At 37.5% G+C, this 24,585-nt stretch overlaps 3 protein-coding genes and 1 long non-coding RNA gene across 5 annotated transcripts; 3 read left to right on the top strand and 1 right to left on the bottom strand.

Annotated features, from left to right (window-relative positions):
• Positions 1 to 290: 290 nt before the first annotated feature.
• Positions 291 to 2,000, top strand: LOC111894060 (cytochrome P450 76A2). The gene is made up of 2 exons (XM_023890134.3): positions 291 to 1,202; positions 1,271 to 2,000. The coding sequence occupies exons 1-2, from the start codon at positions 297 to 299 to the stop codon at positions 1,880 to 1,882; spliced, it is 1,518 nt and encodes a 505-aa protein (XP_023745902.1). The 5' UTR covers positions 291 to 296; the 3' UTR covers positions 1,883 to 2,000.
• A 697-nt stretch (positions 2,001 to 2,697) lies between these two features.
• LOC128126776 (uncharacterized) lies at positions 2,698 to 3,162 on the top strand. Its single transcript, XM_052764886.1, has one exon. It carries the CDS (start codon positions 2,698 to 2,700, stop codon positions 3,160 to 3,162), a length of 465 nt encoding a protein of 154 aa, XP_052620846.1.
• Positions 3,163 to 8,543: 5,381 nt separating this feature from the next.
• LOC128126595 (uncharacterized) lies at positions 8,544 to 11,088 on the top strand. Its single transcript, XR_008224570.1, has 3 exons — positions 8,544 to 8,616; positions 8,764 to 8,828; positions 10,379 to 11,088. It is a non-coding gene; the product is annotated as an uncharacterized LOC128126595 (long non-coding RNA).
• A 9,122-nt stretch (positions 11,089 to 20,210) lies between these two features.
• LOC111894165 (protein PSK SIMULATOR 1) lies at positions 20,211 to 22,712 on the bottom strand. Of its 2 annotated transcripts, XM_052764606.1 has the most exons (3): positions 22,462 to 22,712; positions 20,773 to 21,950; positions 20,211 to 20,703 (listed from the first exon to the last, which is right to left on the bottom strand). In XM_052764606.1, the coding sequence occupies exons 2-3, from the start codon at positions 21,890 to 21,892 to the stop codon at positions 20,450 to 20,452; spliced, it is 1,374 nt and encodes a 457-aa protein (XP_052620566.1). In that variant the 5' UTR covers positions 21,893 to 21,950; positions 22,462 to 22,712; the 3' UTR covers positions 20,211 to 20,449. The 2 variants fall into 2 exon arrangements, with proteins under 2 accessions (XP_052620566.1, XP_023746018.1); XM_023890250.3 differs by having other exon boundaries at positions 20,211 to 21,950.
• Between the last annotated feature and the right edge of the window lie 1,873 nt (positions 22,713 to 24,585).

Genomic DNA, 24,585 nt, shown 5'->3' on the forward strand with positions numbered 1-24,585 from the left:
AAAAAAAAATTAAACAGAGAAAAGAATCCCTTAAACAAAGATGCAAAAGGCCCCACATAAAATAAACGAAATAAATGAGAGGTGGCGCGTGTGTCCCAAGTGAGGCTAAAATTTGTTGGAATTTGGGTTTTACAACTTTTATAGCCTATATCTAGACTGGAGTTTGTATTTTAATAAATAGGTGGAGTGTAAAAATACAAACCCTTTTTATTTAGCAGCCGGCCGACGGGCAAGCCATTAATTGTCATTAAGATCTATAAATACATAAAATATATCAAAGAACGATCCAAAATACGATGGAGTTTAATTGGACTTTTGTTTTCGTTTCTTTCATAACTATTCTCTTTCTTCTTTACCTCCGAAAAAAATATGCCACAACCGGCGGAAAACGGCAACCACCAGCTCCACCAGGGTGGCCTGTGTTTGGTAACCTTTTCAATCTTGGTGCCATGCCACATAGAACTGTGGCCGGACTTGCCGCTGAATATGGTCCGGTCATTAGCTTAAAACTTGGCTCGGTGAACACAGTGGCGATCTTGAGTGCCAAGGCCGCCACTGAGTTTTTCAAGAATCATGATCTGACGTTCATGGAACGCACGATCACCGAGGCCAGTAAGTCTCACGGCTATGACAAATCTTCCTTAGCACTCGCTCCATACGGAATGTACTGGCGAGTGCTAAGGAAGATCTGTACAGTCGAGATGCTTGTGGCAAAAAGGATCAACGAGTCGATCGCCGTTAGGAGACGGTGCGTTGATGACATGTTAACTTGGATTGAAAAAGAAGCCGATTCAAGTGAAACTGGGACTGGGATCCACGTTGCAAAGTTTGTGTTCCTCTCATCGTTTAACCTACTAGGCAACCTCATGCTCTCCCGCAACTTGGCAGGCCCGGATTCTAAACTTGCATCCGAGTTTTTTACTGTGATGGTAGGGATGATGGAATGGGGCGGTCATCCGAATATATCGGATTTGTACCCGTGGCTGAAATGGTTCGATTTACAAGGGGTGAGAAAGAAAATGGACCGAGATGTTGGAAAAGCGATAGAAATAGCAACGGGGTGGGTAGAAGAGCGGGTGGAGGAGCGGAAAAATGGCATCGATAGACATAAGGACTTTTTGGACGTGTTGTTGGACTATGAGGGCACCGGAAAAGATGAACTAGAGAAGATGTCAGAGAGGGATATCACTATTTTTATTTTGGTGAGTTTTTGACTATTAATTTGTTGGTGTTTTCAATACTAATAGCGCATCTTTCTAATTTTTTTCAGGAGATATTTCTGGCTGGGTCTGAAACAACTAGTAGTACGGTTGAATGGGCCCTAAGCGAGTTACTCAGGGCACCTGACAAAATGATACGGGCCAAACATGAGTTGAATTCAGTGATTGGCTCAAACGAAAAACTCGAAGAGAGTTCCATTGATAACCTTCCTTACCTACAAGCCATCATAAAGGAAACCCTACGTCTCCATGCTCCGATCCCATTTCTGGTCCCACGAAAGGCTGCCCACGACACCGACTTCATGGGATACCATATCCTAAAAGATACCCAATTGTTTGTGAATGCATGGGCCATAGGAAGGGACCCAGAATGTTGGGAAAACCCTAATTCATTTGAGCCCGAGAGGTTTTTGGGCTCAAAAGTTGATTACCGAGGTCAACACTTTGAACTCATACCATTTGGTGGAGGGAGAAGGATGTGTGTAGGGGTACCACTAGCGCACCGTGTGTTGCACCTTGTATTGGGTTCGTTGTTACACGAGTTTGATTGGGAGCTTGAAAGCCATGTGAAAGCCGAGACGCTGGACATGAATGATAAAATGGGAATTGTTGTTAGGAAACGGGAACCACTAATAGCGATACCCAAAAAGATTAAATGTTAGTTTATATATATGTTTGTTTATCGCTACATTATGAACTTTATTCAAGTAAATCTTCATGTATTGTGAAATTTATGTTAGGATTAAGGGCAAGAAATGATAAGTTGCGTGTTCTTTTTTATGATATAGTTTTATTTTCATATTTCCTAGTAGAACAATATATTAAAAAAAACATATTGAAATACAGCAAAGAATGTTTTTTTTTTTTTTTTTTTTTTTTTTTTTTTTTTTTTTTGTTACAATTGAAAATATTTTAGTGGTATAAAATTCTAATAAAAGAAGAGATCAAGAACAATGTTATAAATTTATAGCGATTGAAAATAAAGAAAACATAAAAATGTGATTTATGATACAAAAATAAAAAGGACATTATATCAAACTTTTCTGCATTTCTCCGTTATAATAATCTTATATAATAAATACCAATGACGAGCTTCGTGTTCGTGTGTAACTTCGTGGGTAACTGCCCTCGGAAAAGATTGATAGCTAGCCAGTAGCCCAGTATGATCTTTTTGTACCCTTTGGAATATATGAACGCCAGAAGTGAAAAGGATTTTTTTTTTTAAAAATAGGCGTCTTAAATGTCATCTCCCTATTATGTGGTGTAAATATAAATGTAAGTATGTAAACATTGGTTGTGGTAGTTAGGTAGGTTTTCACATGGAATTGGAAATCGGATCCCATGGCACCAGATCTGAATCGAAACCTAATACATCTTGAAGGATCTTTGGGGCAATTTCGTATATCAAACAGATTGGACACGTGGAGTTGCAAAATTGGTACGAATGGGGTGTATACGGTGGAGGATCTCCGAAAAAATGGACGAATTTACCCCCACCTTACCAGGACCTAGAGTTGAATGGTTGAAAGAAGTCCCACTCAAAGTGTTGTGTTTCATTTGGCGGGCCAAATGGGGCAGAATCCCATCAGCACAGGCATTGGAAGGTAGAGGTGTTCAAGTACCCTCAATAATTTGTGGGTATTGTCTAAATGGTGTTGAATCTGCAGACCATATTCTCATTCAGTGTAAGTTTGCAGTTATTGTGCGCAATTGGATAATGAATTGGTGTGGTATCAATTCGGGAGATATCGATAATTTAGACACACTCTTACACTCTGTAGCCAATTGGAGCCAGTGCACGAAGAAGCGGAGAATACTTACGCTGATATATTATGGCATGATTTGGAGTATTTGGAAAGCCCGGAATGAGAGGATCTTCAACCAGGTGAAGAGGAGTCCGACTCAGGTTATGGATGACATACAAGAATTGGTTCTCTATTAGTTAAAATATAGGGGATCAATGAGGCATATTCGGTGGTGTGATTGGATCGTGTCTCCATTTGCTCATTTATAAGCGGTGTATTTCTATATTTCCTTCTTTTCTCTCATGTAATCTTTATGTTGTACTTTTTCTTGCTGGGCTCATCTAGTTTCTTGCTAGGTGTGACCCTTTTATAAAATCGTTAGCCGTTTCCAAAAAAAAAAAAAGTTAGGTAGGTTTAGTCATGTCCCCCTTTTAGTTTTATTCATCTTTTTATGCAATTATATCTTATCTGTTGCCTTCGTCTTAGCTTCTTGGCTCTTGCTAATCTAATCGTACCCATTTATTTTTTCTATATAGTTTTATTAGCGGTATATATAACTGTCTTCCAAATATCATGCAAGAAAATGAGATAACTGTCTTGTATAGTGATAAAACTTTGGATATTAAAGTATATAAACTTATAGCAACCTATTATGAGGTAGCGGTGGAGGATTATGTATCAAGAGATGATGGAAATTTTGATTTGGAAACAATTAAAAAGTGTTAGCAACAAAATTCTAAACTATATATATATATATATATATATATATATATATATATATATATATATATATATATATATATATATATATATATATATATATATTTTGGTGGAATAATATTATTCACCTAAAGGAAAACATTTGTCAACAACTATCCCTTATCCCTTCTCAAAACAACTTCCTCAAGCATTTCTCAGTGTTAGTTCATCCACGTGGCGTGAACGACTTGGTCATCCTGAGACTCAAGTCTTCCAACATTTACTTTCCAAAAAGTTTATCTCGTGTAATAAAAAAGATCCTAGTATATTATGTCATGCTTGTCAACATGCCATGCTACTTTCCCATTTCATGTCATTCATTATGATGTTTGGACTTCTCATTTAATAAGTCATAATGGAATATAATATTATGTCATTTTTCTTGATCAATATTCTTATTTTGTGTGGGTATATACATTGTGCAATAAACCTGATGTGTTTTCTAAATTTCCCCATTTTCGTGTATATGTCAATATCCAAATATTTCAATGTGATAATGGCAGAGAATTTGATACCAAACATTTTCACCATATTTGTGCCACTAATGGTATTCACATGCATTTATCTTGCCCTTACACATCTCAACAAAATGGCAAATCCGAACGCATGCTTTGTACTCTAAATAACACTATGCGAACCTTTTTGTTCCAAGCCCATCTTCAACCAACTAATTGGGTGGAATCCCATTATATGATCGCTCATTTCTTAAGTATCCTTCCTTCCACCACCCTCAAACATGACACTCAATTTCACAAACTCTTCCACAAACACCCTTCATACACCCCTCTTCGTGTTTTTGGTTGCCTATGTTATCCTCACCTCAACAACACTAATAAACTTCAACCCCGATCCGTCATATACATCTTCCTTGGTTACCCTTCTAATCACAAAGGGTATCAGTGTCTCAATCTTCATACCAAAGAAATCATCATTTCCCATCATATTAGATTTGATGAATTTGGCTTTCCTTTTGGTTCCATCACTCCTCATCAATCTCCTGACTATGATTTATTAAATATTGAAGATCAACGAAACTGTTTCAATGATCCAACCATTCCCTCTCAATCTTCTCTATCACATCCCGAACAAATTCAACCACCATCGATACCCCCACCCAAAATATTGGCAGCAATGCTGATAACATTCCCTCCTAGTCTAATCTCGAGTCTTCTCCTTCTATTTCTAATTCGCCCCCTCTCACGAACAATAATCCTCCATCAAACACTCCTCCCATTGTTCCTAATTCCACTCGCACTCATCCTATGCAAACCCGTGCTCGTCATGGCATCTTTAAGCCCATTGAAAAACTAAATCTTCACACCTAGTTTTCTTAGTCTCTGCTTCCCCAAAACTATTCTCAAGCATTTCAAGATCGAAATTGGTACAACTCTATGATTGAAGAATTTAATGCACTTGTTTCTAATAAGACTTGGGTACTTGTGCCTCGGCCTCCCACTGCAAATGTTGTTAATTGTATTTGGATTTTTAAAACAGAAACATAATGCAGATTGCTTGCTAGCTCGCTATAAGGCACAACTAGTGCTAATGGTCATAGTAAATGACTAATGGTCATAGTAAATGACCTGGTGCTAATTGTGATGAGACTTTTATCCCGATTGTGAAACCGGCTACTATCAGGACTATCCTCAGCCCGACTATTTCACACCACTTGTCGGTTCACCGGTTGGATGTGAAAAATGCATTTCTCCATGGTTACTTATAGGAGATTGTTTACGCACATCACCCTTGGGTTTTCGTGATAGATCCCTACCGGATCATGTTTGCTTACTTCAGAAGTTTGTATTTGGACTCAAGCAAGCACTGTGAGTGTGGTATCATCGGGTTGCTTAGTTTATTATAGGTTTCGGGTTCACTAACAACAAATATGATTCTTCTTTGTTCATCTACATACAGGGTGCTCAGATTGCATACTTATTACTCTATGTCGAAGATATCTTTTTGACTGTATCATCTTCCACTCTCCTACAATACGTCATCACTGTTCTTCGTTCAAAATTTGCCATGACTGACCTAGGTACTCTGAACTATTATTTAGGTATTACGGTAACTAGAGACAACCATGGCATGTTCTTATCTGAGCAGAAGTATGCCACCGGGATTCTTAAGCGGGCTTAGATGCTTAATTGCAAACCCACCCACACTCCTGCTAACACATTAGCTAAGTTTGACGACACCAGACCTGTAACACCTAGTTTCTGGTCATTTCTTAATTCGGGATCGTGATCTGAATATCGATTATCATAAGGCTTTGGTCTTTAAGGGAAGAAAGATTTAGACCTATTGGGATGTCGGTAATATAGGTTATGGGATCCAAGCCCTCGGTACGTGTTTTGGAGTCAAAGGGGTAATATGGGAAGAAGTGATGTTTCAGGCTTCTTACATGAATTAAGAATCTTAGTTCGATATGGTTTTAGTCAAAGTAATATGATAGGTTTGTAAAGCTCTTCAATACCTTTCTGAGCATATAAAGATCATCGAAATCGGAGTTTAAACGAAGATGTTATAGCTATTTAAAGTTGAGTGGGATTTATGGATTTTCAATTTACGTTGGGCATACAAAAGGTGTACGTTGGTTGTAAACCATAAAAAGGATCACGAGCATCATTGAGTACGTTGGGCGTACGTATGGAGTATGTTGGGGGTACTCATCCAGAATCCAAACCCTAATTTTTAGGGTTCTGTCCCGATTTAAGCAACTTAAGTACCTTGAGGCCTACCCATTTCCAACCTCCAGCCTCCATCCTCCCTAACCCTAGTTTCAAAACCTTAATATTTGAGAGCTTGTTTTAGACCTTTAAAGGGTTCTTGGTGCCTTGTAGAAGATAGAGAAGTTCATCCTTGTGGATTGTTGTGGCTAGAGCTTGGATATCCATGACTTTTATCATATTTGCAAGCTTCTAGAGGCATCAAGCTTCAAAATTTATGGCTCTTTAGTGTAGATCTAGTTTTGGGTTATGTTTTGAGCATGTTTTAGTCCCATGGCTTGGATCTTGTGAGTAGAAGTTACTCTAGAACCTTTGAGCCTCATTTCAAGTCATTTTTAAGGTCACTAAGTCATAAAAAATGAATCTTGATGGACATAACTCTTCTATGTATAAGTTAGTTGTCCTTTGGTGAAGTTATGAATCCAAAGTCATAAAGTCAGGAACTTTATGACTTAAGATGTCCCTTAGAGTCAGGTCTGAGAGTTGGGCATTGGGTCTTAAAGTATTAAGATTTTAGAAAGTTGTTTTGGCCTCAGCTAGAGTACGTTGTACGTATCTCTCTGGTACGTTATGCTTAACGAGTCTCGACCTACTTCTTTTTTGGTGATCAACCAGTATGTGGGGCGTATATGTGGAGTACGTTGAGCATTCTCCCAGATGCGCATGTGGTCCATTTTTGGGGCTTAGGTCATTAGGAGTTTTGGTTCATGATTGTTAGGTTAAGTATGGGAAGGATAAAAGGGGTCTTTTACCATTATTAACTTAGAATAAAAATTGGACCCTTGGTAATGGGTTATTACCTTAATTATTGATTAGGAATGATTTTAGATATGTTCAGTGTGAGGAGCCCTTATAGCAGCCGCATGCTTGTGATTCAGATATCTTCAATTCGAGGTGAGTCTCTTCACTGTACCCGTGGGTCGAAGGCACCAATGTCAGCCCACTAGGGTGAGTTATGTAGAATGCTAGTTGTCTTTGTGACTCTTGCATTGTATGTTGGGTTGGGCTCATTAGCATGCATATAAGGTTGGGCTTATTTATATAAGTAGACTGGGCCCATCATATGTTGGGGCTAGGCCCATTGTATGACAGGCTAGGTCCATTTGTAAGTACGGTTGGGCCTATTGACTAGGAAGGGTTATGCCCATTATTATGGGTTGGGCCCAATATACGGGGGCTAGGTCTAATGATATGTATGGTATGTGGTATTTTGGGAACTCACTGATCTTTGTGCTTAGTTATGTGTTTATGGTTTCAGGTACTTCCGGTTGCAAAAGGGAAGAGCCCAGCGTGACTGCACAACATCCCCAGTGTTTTCCACATTTGCTATTTATGACATATACTCTGATGATAAAATGATTTAATTATTGTAACTGGTTTTGGAACACCTAAATTGTATGGTTTAAGTGTTTTTAAAATGAAAATTTTACTCTTAATTTTTAGGACGTTACAAGTTGGTATCAGAGCCTTGGTTTGAGGGATTCAGGCACACTTCACTACTAGAAAAAAGGCCTTTTACGACGCTCATTGCGCGTCGTAAAACGCTCAGACGACGCGCAAATGCGTGTCAAGGAAGGCCCTGTCATAAAGAGAGATGACGCGCTTTTGCGCGTCGTCTATAGACGACGCGCATTTATGACGTGCATTTACGACGCACGGTTACGACACGCAATGCGTATCAAGGAAGGCCCTGTCATAAAGGAAGACGATACGCATTCGCGTGTTGTAACCTTACGACGCGCGTGTTAATGACACGCAATGCGTATCAAGAAAGCCTCTGTCAAGAAAGGCCATGTCATAAATGAAGATGACACGCATGTTTGCGTATCATAATTTTAAATGTTTAAAAAAAAATATTTTTTATAGATTTACTAATTTTCAAATTAAATTTGCATTTAATGCATCACAATAGAAAATAAAATATCATATACAAAAAATATAATCCATTTCATAAAATTTAATGTCTTACAATTCTATTTCTTACAATATATAAATTTACATGTAAAAACATCTCTACAGTCTACATGTTTCATGCTTGATTTCCATCTTTTATCGTTTTTAAAAACAAAAGTTCTAACAAGAAACCTTCTTTTAGTAATGCAAGTGATGCTCTTGATAAGCTGATGTTCTTAAGTGTAACGGATCCCTCATTACTTGGAGATGCTGGTGAGCTTGAAATCCAAATTAAACCTGATCCAGAAAAAGGGACAATCACAATATCATAAGATTACTTACTTTTCTTCATTCTTGAATCTTTCCTCATAAAATACAACTCTACAAGAGATTTATAAACCTTTTTTACCCTTATTGTAGAGACACTGGTATTGGAATGACCAAAGAAGAACTAATAAACTGCCTTGGAACCATTTCTCAAAGTGGTACTTTACCTTCTTTCATATAAATCATTAGCAAATATGTACTACATTACATTAATTGGTTAATTTTATAAAATGTTGAATCTTTTTGTTTAGGAGAACAAGGATCTTGGAAATGATAACAGTTTAATTGGTCAGTTGTTTTTTACACTCTCTGGCACTACAGTAGAAAAGATGTATTTTTTTTATACCAAGTGGCTCTCAGTCTCACTTTACAAATGTTCATGTTTTGGGAAAACAAAATACCTGATTAGGACCCTTAAATATTGAGTTATCAACTGCAATTGAAGGTTTCTTGATGAACGCCCTAATTTTCTTAAAGAGGAAGAGGCGACTAATCCGTAAATGGAAGCCTTTGGATTAGCTAGTCATCCAGTTTCTCTGAAAAATAGAACACCAGAATCAAACAACTATCAATAAGCAATCAAGTTCCAAAACATTAAGTCACAAAGATATTATAATGGAATGAGACATTTTGAAAAGTTCATTATTTCATGTAGTTATTATTATTTATTTTTTCTTTTAACCAATACTCAATATAGGTTATTTGCAAAATTAGCACTTGAAAGATGATCTGTCAATCCTTATATATTTGTTACTATCAGGTGTCTTTTTGTGGGATATTTAAAAAACTGAAGAAGTCCATTTGACACATTATATAATCTAAGGATAACATGCAATATATATATATATATATATATATATATATATATATATATATTTAAACTCTAATTTTGGGGGTTTCAACTCAGTATCTTTTTGACACAAACTGCAACCTACAATACCCTGACTCTAAATTATATTTATGTAAACACAGGTCATAAGTGGAGTTATAACATGTTCGTAGTGCCCTCTGTTTCATTCTCTATTTGTACTATCTTTAAATGTCATGTTGGTTCTTTATTTGTTTAATTATGATGGCTCTTCTATAGCAGTTTGTCTTAGTCCTATTTATCGATTTAGATTAACTGCATTGGTCATTAGGATAGATATTGTTTGTGAATTCTATTTTCTAAATATGTATAAATCTGAAAATCAACTCCAATTTTCTTTTTTCTGTGTTATAGATTTTTAAATATATTGTATGCAATTCTTGAGCTTGTGGCCTTGGCTGCAACTTTCAGTTCAAAATGTAAAAAGTTTAAGCTTGACAAAATCATGCTTTGTAATATATCAGTTTGTTTGATTCTATGCAATTCATAGACTAATGCAATTGTGTTAGTGTTTCATTCAAGCCTTTCTTTGTTAATAATTATGTTATCTAATTGTCTTATAATTTCAGTTTATTTTTGACCAGGTGCTCTGCTAGGCATATGCAAGGCATGTATACATACCAACGGAATCAAGTTCCTTGGTTTCTCCTTAATTAAAAACTTCTTTATTTGCATTTATTTATAAAAAAAGTTAACACGGTATTGACTGCTTGATTAAGAACTGGCTGCTATGTGCTATAGAGCCCATTTAGTAATAGTATTTAGATTATAAATTAACAAACCTTCCACCTGTTTCTGAAAATTATAATTAATTTGTAAAATTTTCAGTTGATCTTGCAGTTTTAAGATTCCCAGAAGCTAGTGTAAGGTTTTTACCACCTCAGCATTGCCAGGTCGACGCCTAGCTGTCACAACAGGAATTCGCTGGACAAACAAAAACATTACAGGTTGACGCCTACTTTCGGTTTTATTATTATTATAGCAGTGAAAATTGTTGGGATTTGGATGAGATTGCTATACTTGGGTAAATTTTCTTAAAATAAACAACTAAATACAAGTATATTTTCTTTATCAACATTGGGTAGAAACTAGATAACATATTTACAAGATTGTAATTGTAATACCTTTCCGGATGCCTTTTCAAAAGCTGCTACCATCTCCAACACATATGTGCCCTTACCCGTTCCTAAGTTGTAGACTTCACAGCCTAAAAAAAAGATAATGGTTTGATTTAATGTCAAACAGAACAAAATTTCCAAAACTAAAAAATGTCATCTGCAATCAGAAAGAGATACACACCTATATTAGGGTCCGAGAGTATCTTCAAAGCAGCAGTGTGTCCATCTGCTAAATTTACAACATGGATGTAATCACGTACCTGGAATTTGAGGGTAGAAAAGGTAAATATCAACATCATAATTCCCAACAAACAGCAACAGGAGGAAAACTCAATAGAACCTTAAATAAGGGAATTTCAAATTCCAACAAACAGCAACATAACACAAAAAAGAAACCAACCCAAAGTATAGATAGATGCAGAAAGCATAAATATTCACTGAAATAGAAATTAAAGATTGAGTTCAGTAAAAGAAAAGATGTCATACCATCTTGCATTACAGTTTCCTCATGTTGTCTAAGACGCATCACAAGAGCTAAGTAAAAGAAAAGATGTAATACCATCTTGCATAACTGTTGAAATTAACATGAACATTAGTTGCACAAAAAACGTATATGATGATTATGGTACACTATGTATAATATAAGGGTGTACTTTGAACACATAGTTATGTGTTTATGCGAATATTGTAGTAAAAGAAAGAGAAAGCAGAAGGCTCAGAAGCAGGCTGGATCGAGATATGGACATCATGGGGATCTTGTGTTCAGGCTTTGAGCTTGTTTCTGAACCCTTCTGAGTGAAGAAGTATGAAGGTTAATTTGTGTTTAGATGACGATGAGGGGTGGATTTATATGTAGAGGAAGATGATAGATAGGAAGAAGACTACCCAATCTCATATTCTCCCCAAATCACTCCAAACCCTAACCCCCAATTCACTAATTCAATAGTGGGATTAATTTTGTATTTACGGGAAGATAGATACGAAGAAGATGAATACGAAAGTAAATACGTACCGTTGAATATTTTTCTCCTTCTTCAGCCTTGACTTTTGAAAATCTTCCACCTCTTCATCCTCTTACCCTCTTCCCACACAGAAAAAGTGAGGACTCCAGAGTAGTCAACCGTGTTATGTAATTGCTTCACCATTGGGCCCCACCGTAAGTTGCAGTAGGGCGTTGTCAACGTGAAGAGTTGCAGATCCCCAATCGCCGGTTCTATGAAGGATTTTGTGATGTCCGCATCCCTAGTTCTTTGAAGCGGGGTTTAAGAAGTATAAGAAGAGAACGGAAGAATGAGGTTTAGATGAGATCGTCGGTGAGGAAAAAGAAGTGGTGATAGAAACTAGGGTTTTTGTGGGAGACGGAGAAGCAAAATAAGAAGTGAGCCTGATTGTTTGGTCGCCGATTTTATTATATGGAGCAAGAAGAATATAGCGGCGGGGAAGAAGGAACATGAATGGCCAGTGGTTATGTCTAGGGTTAGAGAGAGAGAGAGAGAGAGAGAGAGAGAGAGAGAAAGAGAGAGGGAAAAGGGAGAGAATGGCTCTGTGCGAGAGGTAAGGCGACCCATAGGATCAGAGTGAGAAGCGGGGTATTCAAAATTTTAGAATTTCAGATCCCTATTTAAAAACGCGCGTTTAGTTAAAAAAATATAAAGCGACATTTGTAGACGACACACACTTAAAATAAGCGCCCTCCGTGTTTTTAATTTTGTTTTGTTTGACACTAATTGTACGGCACGCACAAATGCGTGTCTTCTATCCTTTAAATTTTGGAAAACTGACATCGATTTTTAGGGCACGCACAAATGCGTATCCTCTATTAGCGCGTGTCATTGATTGCGCGTCGTAAAAGGCTGTTTTTCTAGTAGTGCTTTCAGGTGTAACTGAAATTAAACTAAGGATTTGGTAATCTTTTGAATGAAAACAAGTTTCTAAAAAGATTTTTATAAATAAAAAGGGGGTGTGATGTGTGCAATTAGTTGAGCTCAAGTAAGTGATTCCTAGAATACCTATGGATGTTGATATATTTTATGATATGGAATGCTTGCATGCTAGGATAAGGCTAAGGATACCTTCAGGAATTGCATGATAGATTGGCCTGATTTGTGATGCCTTGTAGCCTAGGAGGATTTGGATGTTATGCTAGATTTGGAATCTATATTGGTGAAAGTGATTTTTAAGTGTATGCTTTAAAAATTGTATACGTTAGGATCATATAGCCCTAGAATGACTGATTTAGCCTTATTTCCTGTTCCTTGTTTGGTTATGGTCCTAGGGTAGAATCATTTATTCGACTGCCTATTTGATCCAATATTGTGGATAATTTGCATGCATAAGGTAACCGACAGTAGAGTGTTAGTTCCTTGCATGGTAGTAGCAAGTGAGTTTTAGATGCCTTTTTGATTGATTTGTGGTTTGGAGTGTTACTGAACGAATGTTGTTTGCTTTGTGCTTTGTGGGACTCTTGTGGATGTGAGTTAACTATTAAGTGAATGTGTTAACTTACATGCTGAAAAGGTTAAACAATCTCAGAGTGACTGATTTGGCCCTATTACGCAACTCTCATTTGAGTCCAACCGTTGTAGGGATGAGTCTTTTACTTAAAGGATTATCTAAGCTTTGTTGCATGTAATTGTATTCATAAAGTAGTTAACTGAAATTAGTGGGAGTTCTTCAGCAGCTGATGGCATGGTGAGGTCAGGAACCTAGGAGAGCCTAAGAAGTGTTTTAGTGGGTTTGGATGCGCTGCTTGGCAGGGTACTTGGACTTCCAGTTTTAGAAGGCGACTTAGAGGATCCACGATAATTCTTAGGGAGAGTATGGATAGATGTGGAAGGTTGTATTTGACTCGTACTACTGAAAGCACAAGATCCGTACTCGAATCGAGGAAAGTCATAGAGATTATAGGAAGCCTGTACGATGAGGATTCTTTGGGTATTTTCTGATCAATTGTGTGATTTCTTTTCAATATGGTGATGAGAATGGGTAGAGGAGGTTCAGGTTCTGGTTTAGGCAGGTGTTGGTACTGAGCCGTTTGAGGAGCGAATATGGGAGTTCATTGCGTCGGAGATCACCCACGGTATTTTGGAGCAGACTCCTGTGATCTTCGGTTCAGTCAAGGCGGGGATATGGAGTTTATGAATGAGCGTATAGGTGTGTTCCGCACCGAGATTGTGGATATTATGGGAGCTCGCACTTTGTCCTTTCGCGAGTTCCGTGCTTGTGGAGCTCCCAAGTTCTTTGGGGATAAGGATCCCATTGCTAGTAGGAGGTGGTTAGCGGACATGGTGAACGCTTTCCGAACAAGCTTCTGCCCCGACGGGACGAAGGTCATATTTCTTATTGTCTTTGGAAAGACAAAGCTTGTGTATGGTAGGAGGAAGTAAATTTCGCTTTGGGAGGAGAAGCTATTGAGATAATGACTTGGGATGAGGTTGTGACTTGGTTTAGGTCAGAGTTTACACCAGCTATCGAGGTGTAGCAGTTGGCGAGGGAGTTTTATGACCTTCTCCAGACGACCGAGACTGTGGCAGAGATCAAAGCCAAATTCATGGAAAGGGCTTTATTAGTTCGACAGTACGCTGCAGATGAGGAGATGAAGAAGACAAGGTACGATAATATGCTGATGGACGATATTAAGGAATATGTGAGCATACCCAACTGCAAGACCCTTTAGGATGTGATTGCTAGATCCTGGGAACGGGAGATTGATTTGGAGCACATCGGGAAAAAGGAAGACAAATTAGGTTTGGACAGTTGTGGATCTTGCGAAGAGGCCAAAGACTCAGGATTCGCGAGTAGGAGGCCATCAGGGATGGGGTCGGTGTGCCAAGTGTGAGAGAACTCATGATGGGAGCTATCAGAAGACATGAAGGGGATGTTTTAGTTGCGGTTAGATGGATCATTTCAGCAGGGATTGTCCTCGGGGATCGGTTTCAATGTGTTTTCACTACAATCAGGTGGTCCACAAGAAGGTCGATTGTCTGAGGTTAATGAGTGGAGTAGTGAAAGCACCTGCTCCAGTTACTTTGAGGATTATTGATGGCCGCGAGGGAAGGGTAGAAGTTCTAACAGTAAGGGGTCGAGCATTGCAGTTGCATGCATGGGAGAACAAAGTTTCATCAGACGCTACTACAGGTATGTTCCATTTTCATTTTCTTCACACCATATCATATATATATATATATATATATATATATATATATATATATATATATATATATATATATATATATATATATATATATATATATGCTTTTGGATCATGCATTTGTGTTTGTAAAACATTATTTCCCGTTTAGTTTCTATATGATTGCCTGATTATTATTATCAAGGGTCGTCATATGCCATTTTGCATACCGAGAGTCATGAGTGGATCACATCTTGTTGAGATAGATTTAGGTTATCAGCTATTATGGTATGGGCCCTTATTGGTAGTGAGCTAGGGGTCCTTCTCGGAGGAATTTGTAGTCAGTTTTGATGTGTTAATTCAACACAGTGGATCAGTGAGAGCTGTAGTACAGGTTCATTTGATTACTGAATTTCAAGATAGTGTAGGGTGTAAGGGATTGGTCAGAACACGATTTAAAGGGGTTTGTCTCCAAGTTCATGTTCTGGGATTGTAAATGTGGTCCACGCATCAGAAGCTTCCCAGGAGGATCTCATGGAAGCTGGTCGTTCCCTTCTAGGACAATGAAATTATAGTTCAAGGGTGCTTGTATCGCTCCGGATGGACGACCATCGACTATGGAAAGACTCTTTGACCCGATCGCTATCGCTAGTAAGGTGAGAGCAATAGTGAGTGAGTAACGATTTTGGTCGCATAAGTATTTTCAGACGCTGGGATTGTCAAGGAATATAAACTATATTCATTAGAGATGTTCTAAGTGCGTCGATCTTTCAGAAAGTGGGTTGTTGGATTAGTGATCTGTCCGTTCCGGTAAAGGGTTTAACATTCGTTGTCATTATCTAGGTTGGCAGAGCGCGGTTGAATCTAAGTGGGGAGAACTGCTAGGATTATTGGGAATAATTCCAGGTACGGAAAAAGGAAGAATTCCATACGTTAGTCAAGTGGAGAGCCAGGTCTAGTTGCGGTGTGGATTGAGGTTTGCACAATAAATGGGAGTGTTGTAAGACTACAGGGTAGTTGTAGCATACACTAGGTTGATAGGCTGTCAAGGAAGTGTTGTAAGCCTGCGATGGAGTCGTTGCATCTACCAGAATGAGATAAGCCATTGTATAAGTGATGGTTGGGCTGTTGGAGGATCACAACGAATGCATGGGTCAATTCAGATAGTTTTGTTGGTCGACCACTCCTTATTTGGAATGAGGATATTTGGATTTGTGACAATGTTCTAGATTTGTATGGCCCTCGAGGAGTAAGACTCGTGGGTGAGGCCCGTTCAATTATGTAGATTGGGTGAGACCCGTGGGCGAGGCCAATTTGGTTATGGCGGTAGGGGTGAAACCCGATAGAAATTGTTATGATTAAGGTGTTGGATCACGCTTAGAGTAATATAAATCTTTGATCGGCAAATGGAATCCATGTGGTATTTAGGTTCAGGTAGCTTGTAGCAGTTAGACTCATGGGCGAAGTCTCATTGGGTGACTCTGTGTGAGATGGTCGGATGTCACAGACGGTAGGGGATTTTGTATCCCAACTTAATAGAAGGTCCTTTCGGCAACAATAAATGGTTAAGGATTCTGTTTTCCAGTGGTTTCAGCAAGATAATTCAGGGTCGGAAGAGTTTCATTTGGTTGAGTTGCAAAGTGGTGTCGTATTGACTACGTATCAGAATGGTTTTGTAGGTCAGGAAGTCAGACAAGTTATTGGATTTCTGAATTATTGGGAAAAGTAGTGATGTTACTCTTCATAAGTTAAAATTAGTTTGGCAATGCTCGTTTCTTCGTCATGGTTTATGTTTTCTCTTATGGCTGGGGTTTTGATTGCATTATTGGAAGAACAATCGTTGGTATGAGGCGACATCGCAGCCCTATTTGTATTTCAGGAAAATTCTATCTAGATTGGACAGTGTGGTAGAAGAGGTAGTAAGGTATAATTTTGAGGACGAAATCTAATTTAAGTGGGGGAGAGTTGTAACACCATGTTTCAGGTTGTTTCTTAATTTAGGGCCACGATCCGAAGATCAATTATCATAAGGCTTCGGACTTTGAGGGACGAAATCTTTAGACCCATTTGGATGTGGGTAAGATAGATTATGTGATCTAAGCCCTCGATTCGTGTTTTGGAGTCAAAGGGGTAATATGAGAAGAAGTGATGTTTCAGGCTTCTTGTGTGAATTAAGAATCTTAGTTCAATATGATTTTAGTCAAAGTAATGCGATAGGTTTGTGGCGATCTTCAATTCCTTTCTGAGCATATAAAGATCATCAGAATCGAATTTGAAACAAAGAAGTTATAGCTATTTGAAGTTGAGTGGGATTTATGGATTTTCGATTTACGATGGGCGTACACAAGGTGTACTATTTGTGTAAATCATTAAAAGGATTGCGAGCATCTTTGAGTATGTTGGGCGTACATATGGAGTACGCTAGTCATACTCATCCAGACTCCAAACCCTAATTTTTAGGGTTGTGCCCGTATTTAAGCACCTTAAGTCCCTTGAGGCCTCCCCATTTTTAGCTTCCATCCTCCCCAACCCTAGTTTCGGAACCCTAATATTTGAGAGCTTGTTTTGGACCTTTAAAGTGTTCTTGGTGCCTTATAGGAGAAGGAGAAGTTCATCCTTATGGATTATTGTGGCTAGAGCTTGGAGATCTAGTACTTGTATCATCTTTCCAAGCTTCTGGAGGTATAAAGCTTCAAACTTTATGGCTCTTTAGTGTAGATCTAGTTTTAGGTTATGTTTTGAGCATGTTTTGGTCCCATGGCTTGGATCTTGTGAGTAGAAGTTACTCCATAAACTTTGAGCCTCATTTCTAGTCATTTTTGAGGTTATTAAGTCATAAAAACCGAATCTTCATGGGTATAACTCTTCTATGCATGAGTTAATGTTCCTTTGGTGAAGTTATGAATCTAGGACTCCATTAAGCCATACAAAGTCATAAATTCATGAAAATTATGAATTAAGATGTCCCTTAGAGTCAAATAAGAGAGTTGGGCATTAGGTCTTCGAGTATTAAGAGCTTAGAAAGTTGGTTTGGCCTCAGCTAGAGTAGGTTGGTCGTACCTCTTTGGCAAGCTAGGCGTAACAGGTCTCGACCCACTTCCTTTTCGGTGATCAGCCAGTACACGGGGCATATGTGTGGAGTACGCTAGGCGTAATCCCAGATGCATATTTTGGCCTTTTTTGGGCCTTGGGTCATTAGGAGTTTTGGGCCATGATTTTTGGGTCAAATATGGAAAGGGTAAAAGGGATCTTTTAACCTTATTAAGTTAGAATAAGAATTCGACCCTTGGTAATGGGTTATTACCTTAATTATTGATTAGGAATGATTTTAGATATGCTTAGTTACGAGCCCTTGTACCAGCCTTGTGCGTGTGATTCAGTTATCTTTAGTTGGAGGTGAGTCTCTTCAGTGTATTCGTGGGTTGAAGGCACCGATGTCGGCCCACTAGGAGGAGTTATATAGAATGCTAGCTGTCTTTGTGACTCTTGCATTGTATGTTGGGCTGGGCCCATTAGCATGCGTATAGGGTTGGGCCAATTTGCATGAGTGGGTTGGGCCCATCGTATGATGGGGCTAGGCCTATTGTATGTCGGGATAGGCCCATTTGTATGTAGGGATGGGTCCATTGATTAGGAAGGGCTAGGCCTATTATTATGGGATGGGCCAAATATACGGGCTAGGCCCAATGATATGTATGGTATGTGGTATTTTAAGGAACTCACTAAGTTTTGTGCTTACGCTTATGTGTTTATGGTTTTAGGTGCTTCCGGTTGCAAAGGAAAGGACCTGACGTGACTACACAGCATCCGCCAACGAATTCCGCATTGGCTATTTATGACTTTTACTCTGATGATAAAATATTTAATTAGTGTAACTAGTTTTGGAACAACTCAATTGTATGGATTAAGTGTTTTTATAATGAAAATTTTTACTCTGAATTTTTGGGACATTAAAAGACCTCCTTTCACTGATCCGACATTCTACAGGAGCCTTGCAAGGGCTCTTCAATAACTTACTTTCACGACACCTGGCATCACTTATGCGGTTCAGCACGCTTGCATTTACATGCATGATCCTCGAGAGCCTAACTTCACCGCTCTCAAGCGCATTTTACGCTATATTCGTGGTACTATTGATCACGGCCTACAACTTTATGATTCCCCATCTCGTGGTCTGATTGCTTACTCTGATGCCGATTGGGCTGGCTGCCCCTCTACACGCCACTCCACTTCTGGTTATTGTGTTTTCATGGGTCAGAACCTTCTCTCTTGGTCTTCCAAGAGACAGGGTACCATTTCTAGGTCCAGTGTTGAGGCTGAATATCAGGGCGTTGCAAACACGGTTGTTGAGACCTGTTGGCTATGTAACCTACTTTGCGAGCTTTATTATCCACCACTTTCTGCTAGCCTTGTATATTGTGATAACGTTAGTGTCATTTACTTATCCAACAATCTAGTTCAATGTCAACACACAATACACATAGAGATTGACATTCATTTTGTGCGAGACAAAGTCGTTATGGGTCAGATTTGTGTATTACATGTCCCATCCTCGTCTCATTATGCTAATATCTTCACCAAAGGGCTCCCTTCGACTTTGTTTCTTGACTTCACATCCAGTCCGAACGTCCGTTCTAGACCTCCCGTTCTTACTGCGGGGGGATGTTAGCCGTATATATGTTTTGTGTATAGTATTTTTATGTTGTAGTATTTTTTTTATTGTGTGACCCATGTATTATTTTTCTACATTCTTAGACCTTATCATTTTTGTATATATATATATTTGGTGGAATAATATTATTCAGTCAAGGGAAAACATTTGTCAACGGGATATGAAAGATCTGAAAGTATTTTCTATGAATCTAAAGCACCCAAAGTTGTGTGTACAAGTGTGCGTATATGTGTTCACGCACAAGCAACCGAGCATGAACGTGCATATGCAATTTGTTATACTTTTTCTTTAGTCTTATGTAATATAAAATTAATATCAATCAAGTGTTATTTACCAAATGGTCTATGGACAATCGGTAGTAGCAGGTAAATTGTAAATGTGTCATTGGTCGAGGATTATGTGATGGACAATTATGTAGATTTAAGACTAAGATTAGGGTTGTGTAGGTTAACTTTTTTTTTTTTTTAAGTAAAATGTGTCATCTGAAAAACTAGTTTAATAGTAATATTGAGTTATATATGGACTATGTTGGTTTTTTCCAGTTTGGTATAGGGCAAATTGGTCCTTATGTCAATATTAAGATGTGAGGGGTTAGATATAACGATTCAAGGATGAAAATCGCAACAAAATCCAAAATTGTAGTGAAACCTTTTCTGTGGGTCACTCTAAACTTTGCTTAAGTAAATTCTAATGTAATTTTAGGATCATGTTTTTATTTATGTTGTACTTCAAGTATTGGATAATACAAAGACATCCCAAGAAACCACAAATATCTTACATTATGAACATTATTTACAAGGAAAATAACATAAACCTGCATTTATAAGTACATGGCAACCACCCATTTTATCCTCAAACTTACCAGCTTACTCTTTCAAGAAGAGCTACTATGGTAATAATGAGATATAATGAGTAATTACCCACATTTGTTTCTACAAAAAGAAATCTATCAAACTACAAGAAGAAAAGAGAGTAAACAGGTTTTATGCTCATCATGCAGACCCCATTAATGATTTGTCAATGATTTCTTGACTAAACCTCCAAACATGATGAAGCCCCACAAGAAGTTCTGTAATTGCAATTTCACTTGTTGCTTGATCTGCATAATGTAATGTCTGAACAAGAAGCACTTGTCCCTTTGAACCCATAGGTTGCTTCTCAAAATTTCTCTCAGAATACCATTTTATCATGTTATGAGCAACTGGAGATAACCAATCAAGAATCCTTTTCAATGATGATCTCCAATCTGATGCAACACGATGATCAATTTTTTTTGAGGAAAGAAAAAGTTTTTGTCTTAATGAGTTTTTGATACCTGTGGTCAACATATCATACAAGTCTTCTCTTGCATCGGGTCTCAAATAACGAGGAGACATCGCTAAATTCTCAATAAATATGATAATATTTGCATAACGTAAAGCTAAAGCAGTGTCACCAAGGGTCGGTTCTTGACCTTTCGACAATCTTTTAGCTTTCTTGATAGGGTCAAAAGCGTCATTTTGAAAAATACCTTTGACCCTGATGGAATTAGGGTTACTTCTTGACGTCGTGCATCCAATATGAGCCGATTTAATTGATGGGTATCTAGCACACATGATAGGAGAGTAACAAGTTTGAGGATTTGGTGTATGTCTAAGATTTGACATGGATCTACTTGAAGAAGTTTCAGATGGGTAGACCGAAGCTCCTGCAAGGGTAGAAATGGAATACTTGCGAACAAAACAACCATCTCTTCCCATTTCGGTTGTAATTCCGAAAACGACCTTGATCCTTTCGACTATTGTGAAAAGAGATCTAAGCAATAGTCGGACAATATAGTCAAAGGTCCGAACCCATGGTGACATGTCACGTAACCCATTTACTTCCTCACGTTGCCACATCACCTTCTGGTGGAACTCAAGAAGTTGACTTTGGTTGACACCGTTTGACTGCATTTTTTTTAGTCTGGTTTCTAAATCAGACAATGTTTCAAGTTCTTCATGCAACTGTGACATAACATTAGCAAATTTCTTCATCTTCTTAACCCTTTTCTCCATTTTCTTCAACCTATATTCCCATCCACACCATTTGAGATTAATCTCAAATGGGTTGTGGAAAACATGGTCAAGATTATGATACATGGGGTCCACACACTTCTTTCCAAGCCTAGCCACTGAGATTGATACACCCTTTAGGTTATCAATGATTTCTGATAGTGCAAGATCAATAAGGTAAGAATGATCATCCGAAATAAGTGTACGGATGCCAAGTGAATATCTGAGTTCTTCTTTTAGTCTTGACACGTGTCTGTCAGTTAGGCAGTGCCATAAATTTGCTACTTTACACATCAATCTTGAGACTTCGAATGATAAGATTCCAATCATTGGGTTTTCAGCCTCCAATCCCTTGTTTTTATGTGAAGTCTTGAGAATTGTAAACCAAGATGAGTCGTTCATTTTCTTGATTTCTAAAGAAATACGTGATGATGATGATGATGATCTATGCTCACTATCGCTGTTACAAAAACAATAATAAAAATCAATAATTGGTAACGAAGAGCATGAGTGAATAAGTAATTTTAGTTTGAAATTTTGGTAGAATGGGTTAACACTGCATAACGAAAGGGAAATCTTTGCAATTAGCTGAGGGATTCAAGATCACTATTAGTCAACACATATCGTATGTTCCTTTTATTGTTCCTGTAATTTGCAATTGATAAATCAATTCCCCTCGAGATTGGTGAACAGAATAAATTGCGAAGGGTGGTTTTCACGAAATAATTAAGCAAGAACAGAACTAATTTCATATCAATACTAAGCTTCAAACACTTTTTTCAATTGTTAGCCCATTAAGTACTACAATTAAGGGCACAATTGTGTGCAACAGACTCGAAACAGCTTTGGCACTGAAAGTGGGAGGAATATAATCAAACTCATAGAATGTATAATCATGTTCTCCTATAAAGACCAACATACAGATTTAATGCAGCAAACTAACATCAAATTTACTACATTTAAAAACTCACCAAAAATACCCAGAGCCAATCGAAAGAGCATTGACAGAAATGTTTGGGGTAGAGATTTTATGGCAGTTATTGACATTTTGTCTGGAGAAAATCGGGAAATCCGAAGGGTTGATTCTTGGATGCAGCAAGTAGCCACTTCGTGCCAAACTATGTAGGAAAGGTGTTGAATTTTGGAAGGTGACCCATGGATTGCGTTATTTGTTCAGAAATATACGAAAACAAGGGACGAAAATCCACAACTGTTCCTTGGTTTCAACAAGATCGCTACATGAGATATGCTGTGGTATCCCACAAAGTATAACGAAATTACCCATCTTGTCTACTACGATAAATCTCCCAATTTAATAATATATAGTGTTTTAAAAGAAAGTCGGGAAAATTTACATTTTTTTTTTTCAGATTATCAAACATAAATTAATTATTCCAATAAAATAATAAACTGTTATTCACTAAAATTATAATAAAAAATATAGAAAACTTTATTTCAAGATATTCATATCTTTTGGGATCTTGGGTAAGTTGTACAAAAAACATTAAGTTTACATCAAAATTATAATTTAACACTGTGTGTTTTTTTGTTTCAAATTTGATATTGTGTTTTCCAATTTTTTATAATTTTGAACATTTGACCGGTCAACCCGGTTACCTGCTGACGTGACATGATGACGTGTCAGTTTTGATGACGTGACATGACCATTAATCCCGAAAAAACAGCCACCCAATTTGCGTGAACTATATTTTCTAAATACTTATGACGTGGTTATATATCTTGATGTATGAACTACTTCATCCGCAGAGTTGATTAATAAAACTGACGATAACAGATTTTTGGTAATGTATAACTAAACAAGTTAACATAGAATACACATCAAATATATATAAAAATATAGAAAAGACTTATATTTATTCATTAACAAGTTTATATACATATTACAAAAAACTACGTACAAATATTATTTTTCAATATTTTCCTTGCATTTTTTCTTTGTTTGCAAAAGTTTCTTGTCTTGTTTGAAAGAGCTAATGATGTGTTGGGTTTGAAATAACTCTACATTGGCTTCGATTTTGTTTAGTCTGACACTTGATGGTGAGCGGTTAGGAACATTTTGAAAACAGTGTTGGCAAGTAAAATCCATATAGGTATATCAACATCCATTTTTGCAAGATATGAAGCTCTTCTAACATGTTTTTATAGAACTCTCAAATAGAAATAGGTATATTGTAGAGTCAATAAATATTTGCATGAATCAAAATTTAGGTTCGACCAAGTAGATGTGTCTGATGAAGAAGAACTACTAGAAATGAATATAGGAGAAGATGGACGGAAGGTAGTTTGTTGACATATTCGTTCGTTGGTAATTATTATATAAGTTTTGAAGTACGCATCATCGTGCATTGGTCAAGATATAATTCACATGTAAGTTTGGTTAATCCATAATCTCCATATATATAAACAAAACAAAAGTACCACACAAACTCTTCGCATCAATTGATAGTTTACAATAACGATGTCATGTGATACGGTATAAATAGTTGCATGGGAAGTGAATGCTTATTAAATAACCTTTTAAATTACAAAAATAATTCATGATTTGCATAGTTGCACGCATAATGAACGCTTAAGTAAATAATCTTACAACCAACGCGCGCGAACGATTAATGTGTACATGTTGCCTTTTAAAGCCCATGTAAATGTTGGCCGTTGTGAGGTAGTACTCACGAGGTCTTCACAAGGTTTTTCCTTTTCACTTTATAGTCTTGAAGAAGGAGGCTTATATCTTCTTTATCTTAATGGCTTCTTCATAATCTATATCAAGCTACGGAAGGAGCATGTGGTTGATAAAAAAAAAATGGTGAAATCCAAAGGTTTCTCTATGATGATGAAGCTTCATTATTTATTTCCTGGACTCCTTTAACCCATGTATTAGGTTTTATGGATGTCCTAATTCCCCAAATGATGTACAAGGTTTAAACTATGGCATGCCAAAAATATTTCCCTTCAACTGACATCTTATGTGGGCCTTTGGGTGGGTTAATGTGGACCAGATGGTGCAGTTAACATTTTTTCACATTGTGCATTTTTCTATTTGATTTGTTTGTTAAAATACATGTAATGTATTTAAC

This window comes from Lactuca sativa, chromosome 6 (assembly GCF_002870075.4).
Source record: "Lactuca sativa cultivar Salinas chromosome 6, Lsat_Salinas_v11, whole genome shotgun sequence".
Taxonomy (NCBI): Eukaryota; Viridiplantae; Streptophyta; class Magnoliopsida; order Asterales; family Asteraceae; genus Lactuca; species Lactuca sativa.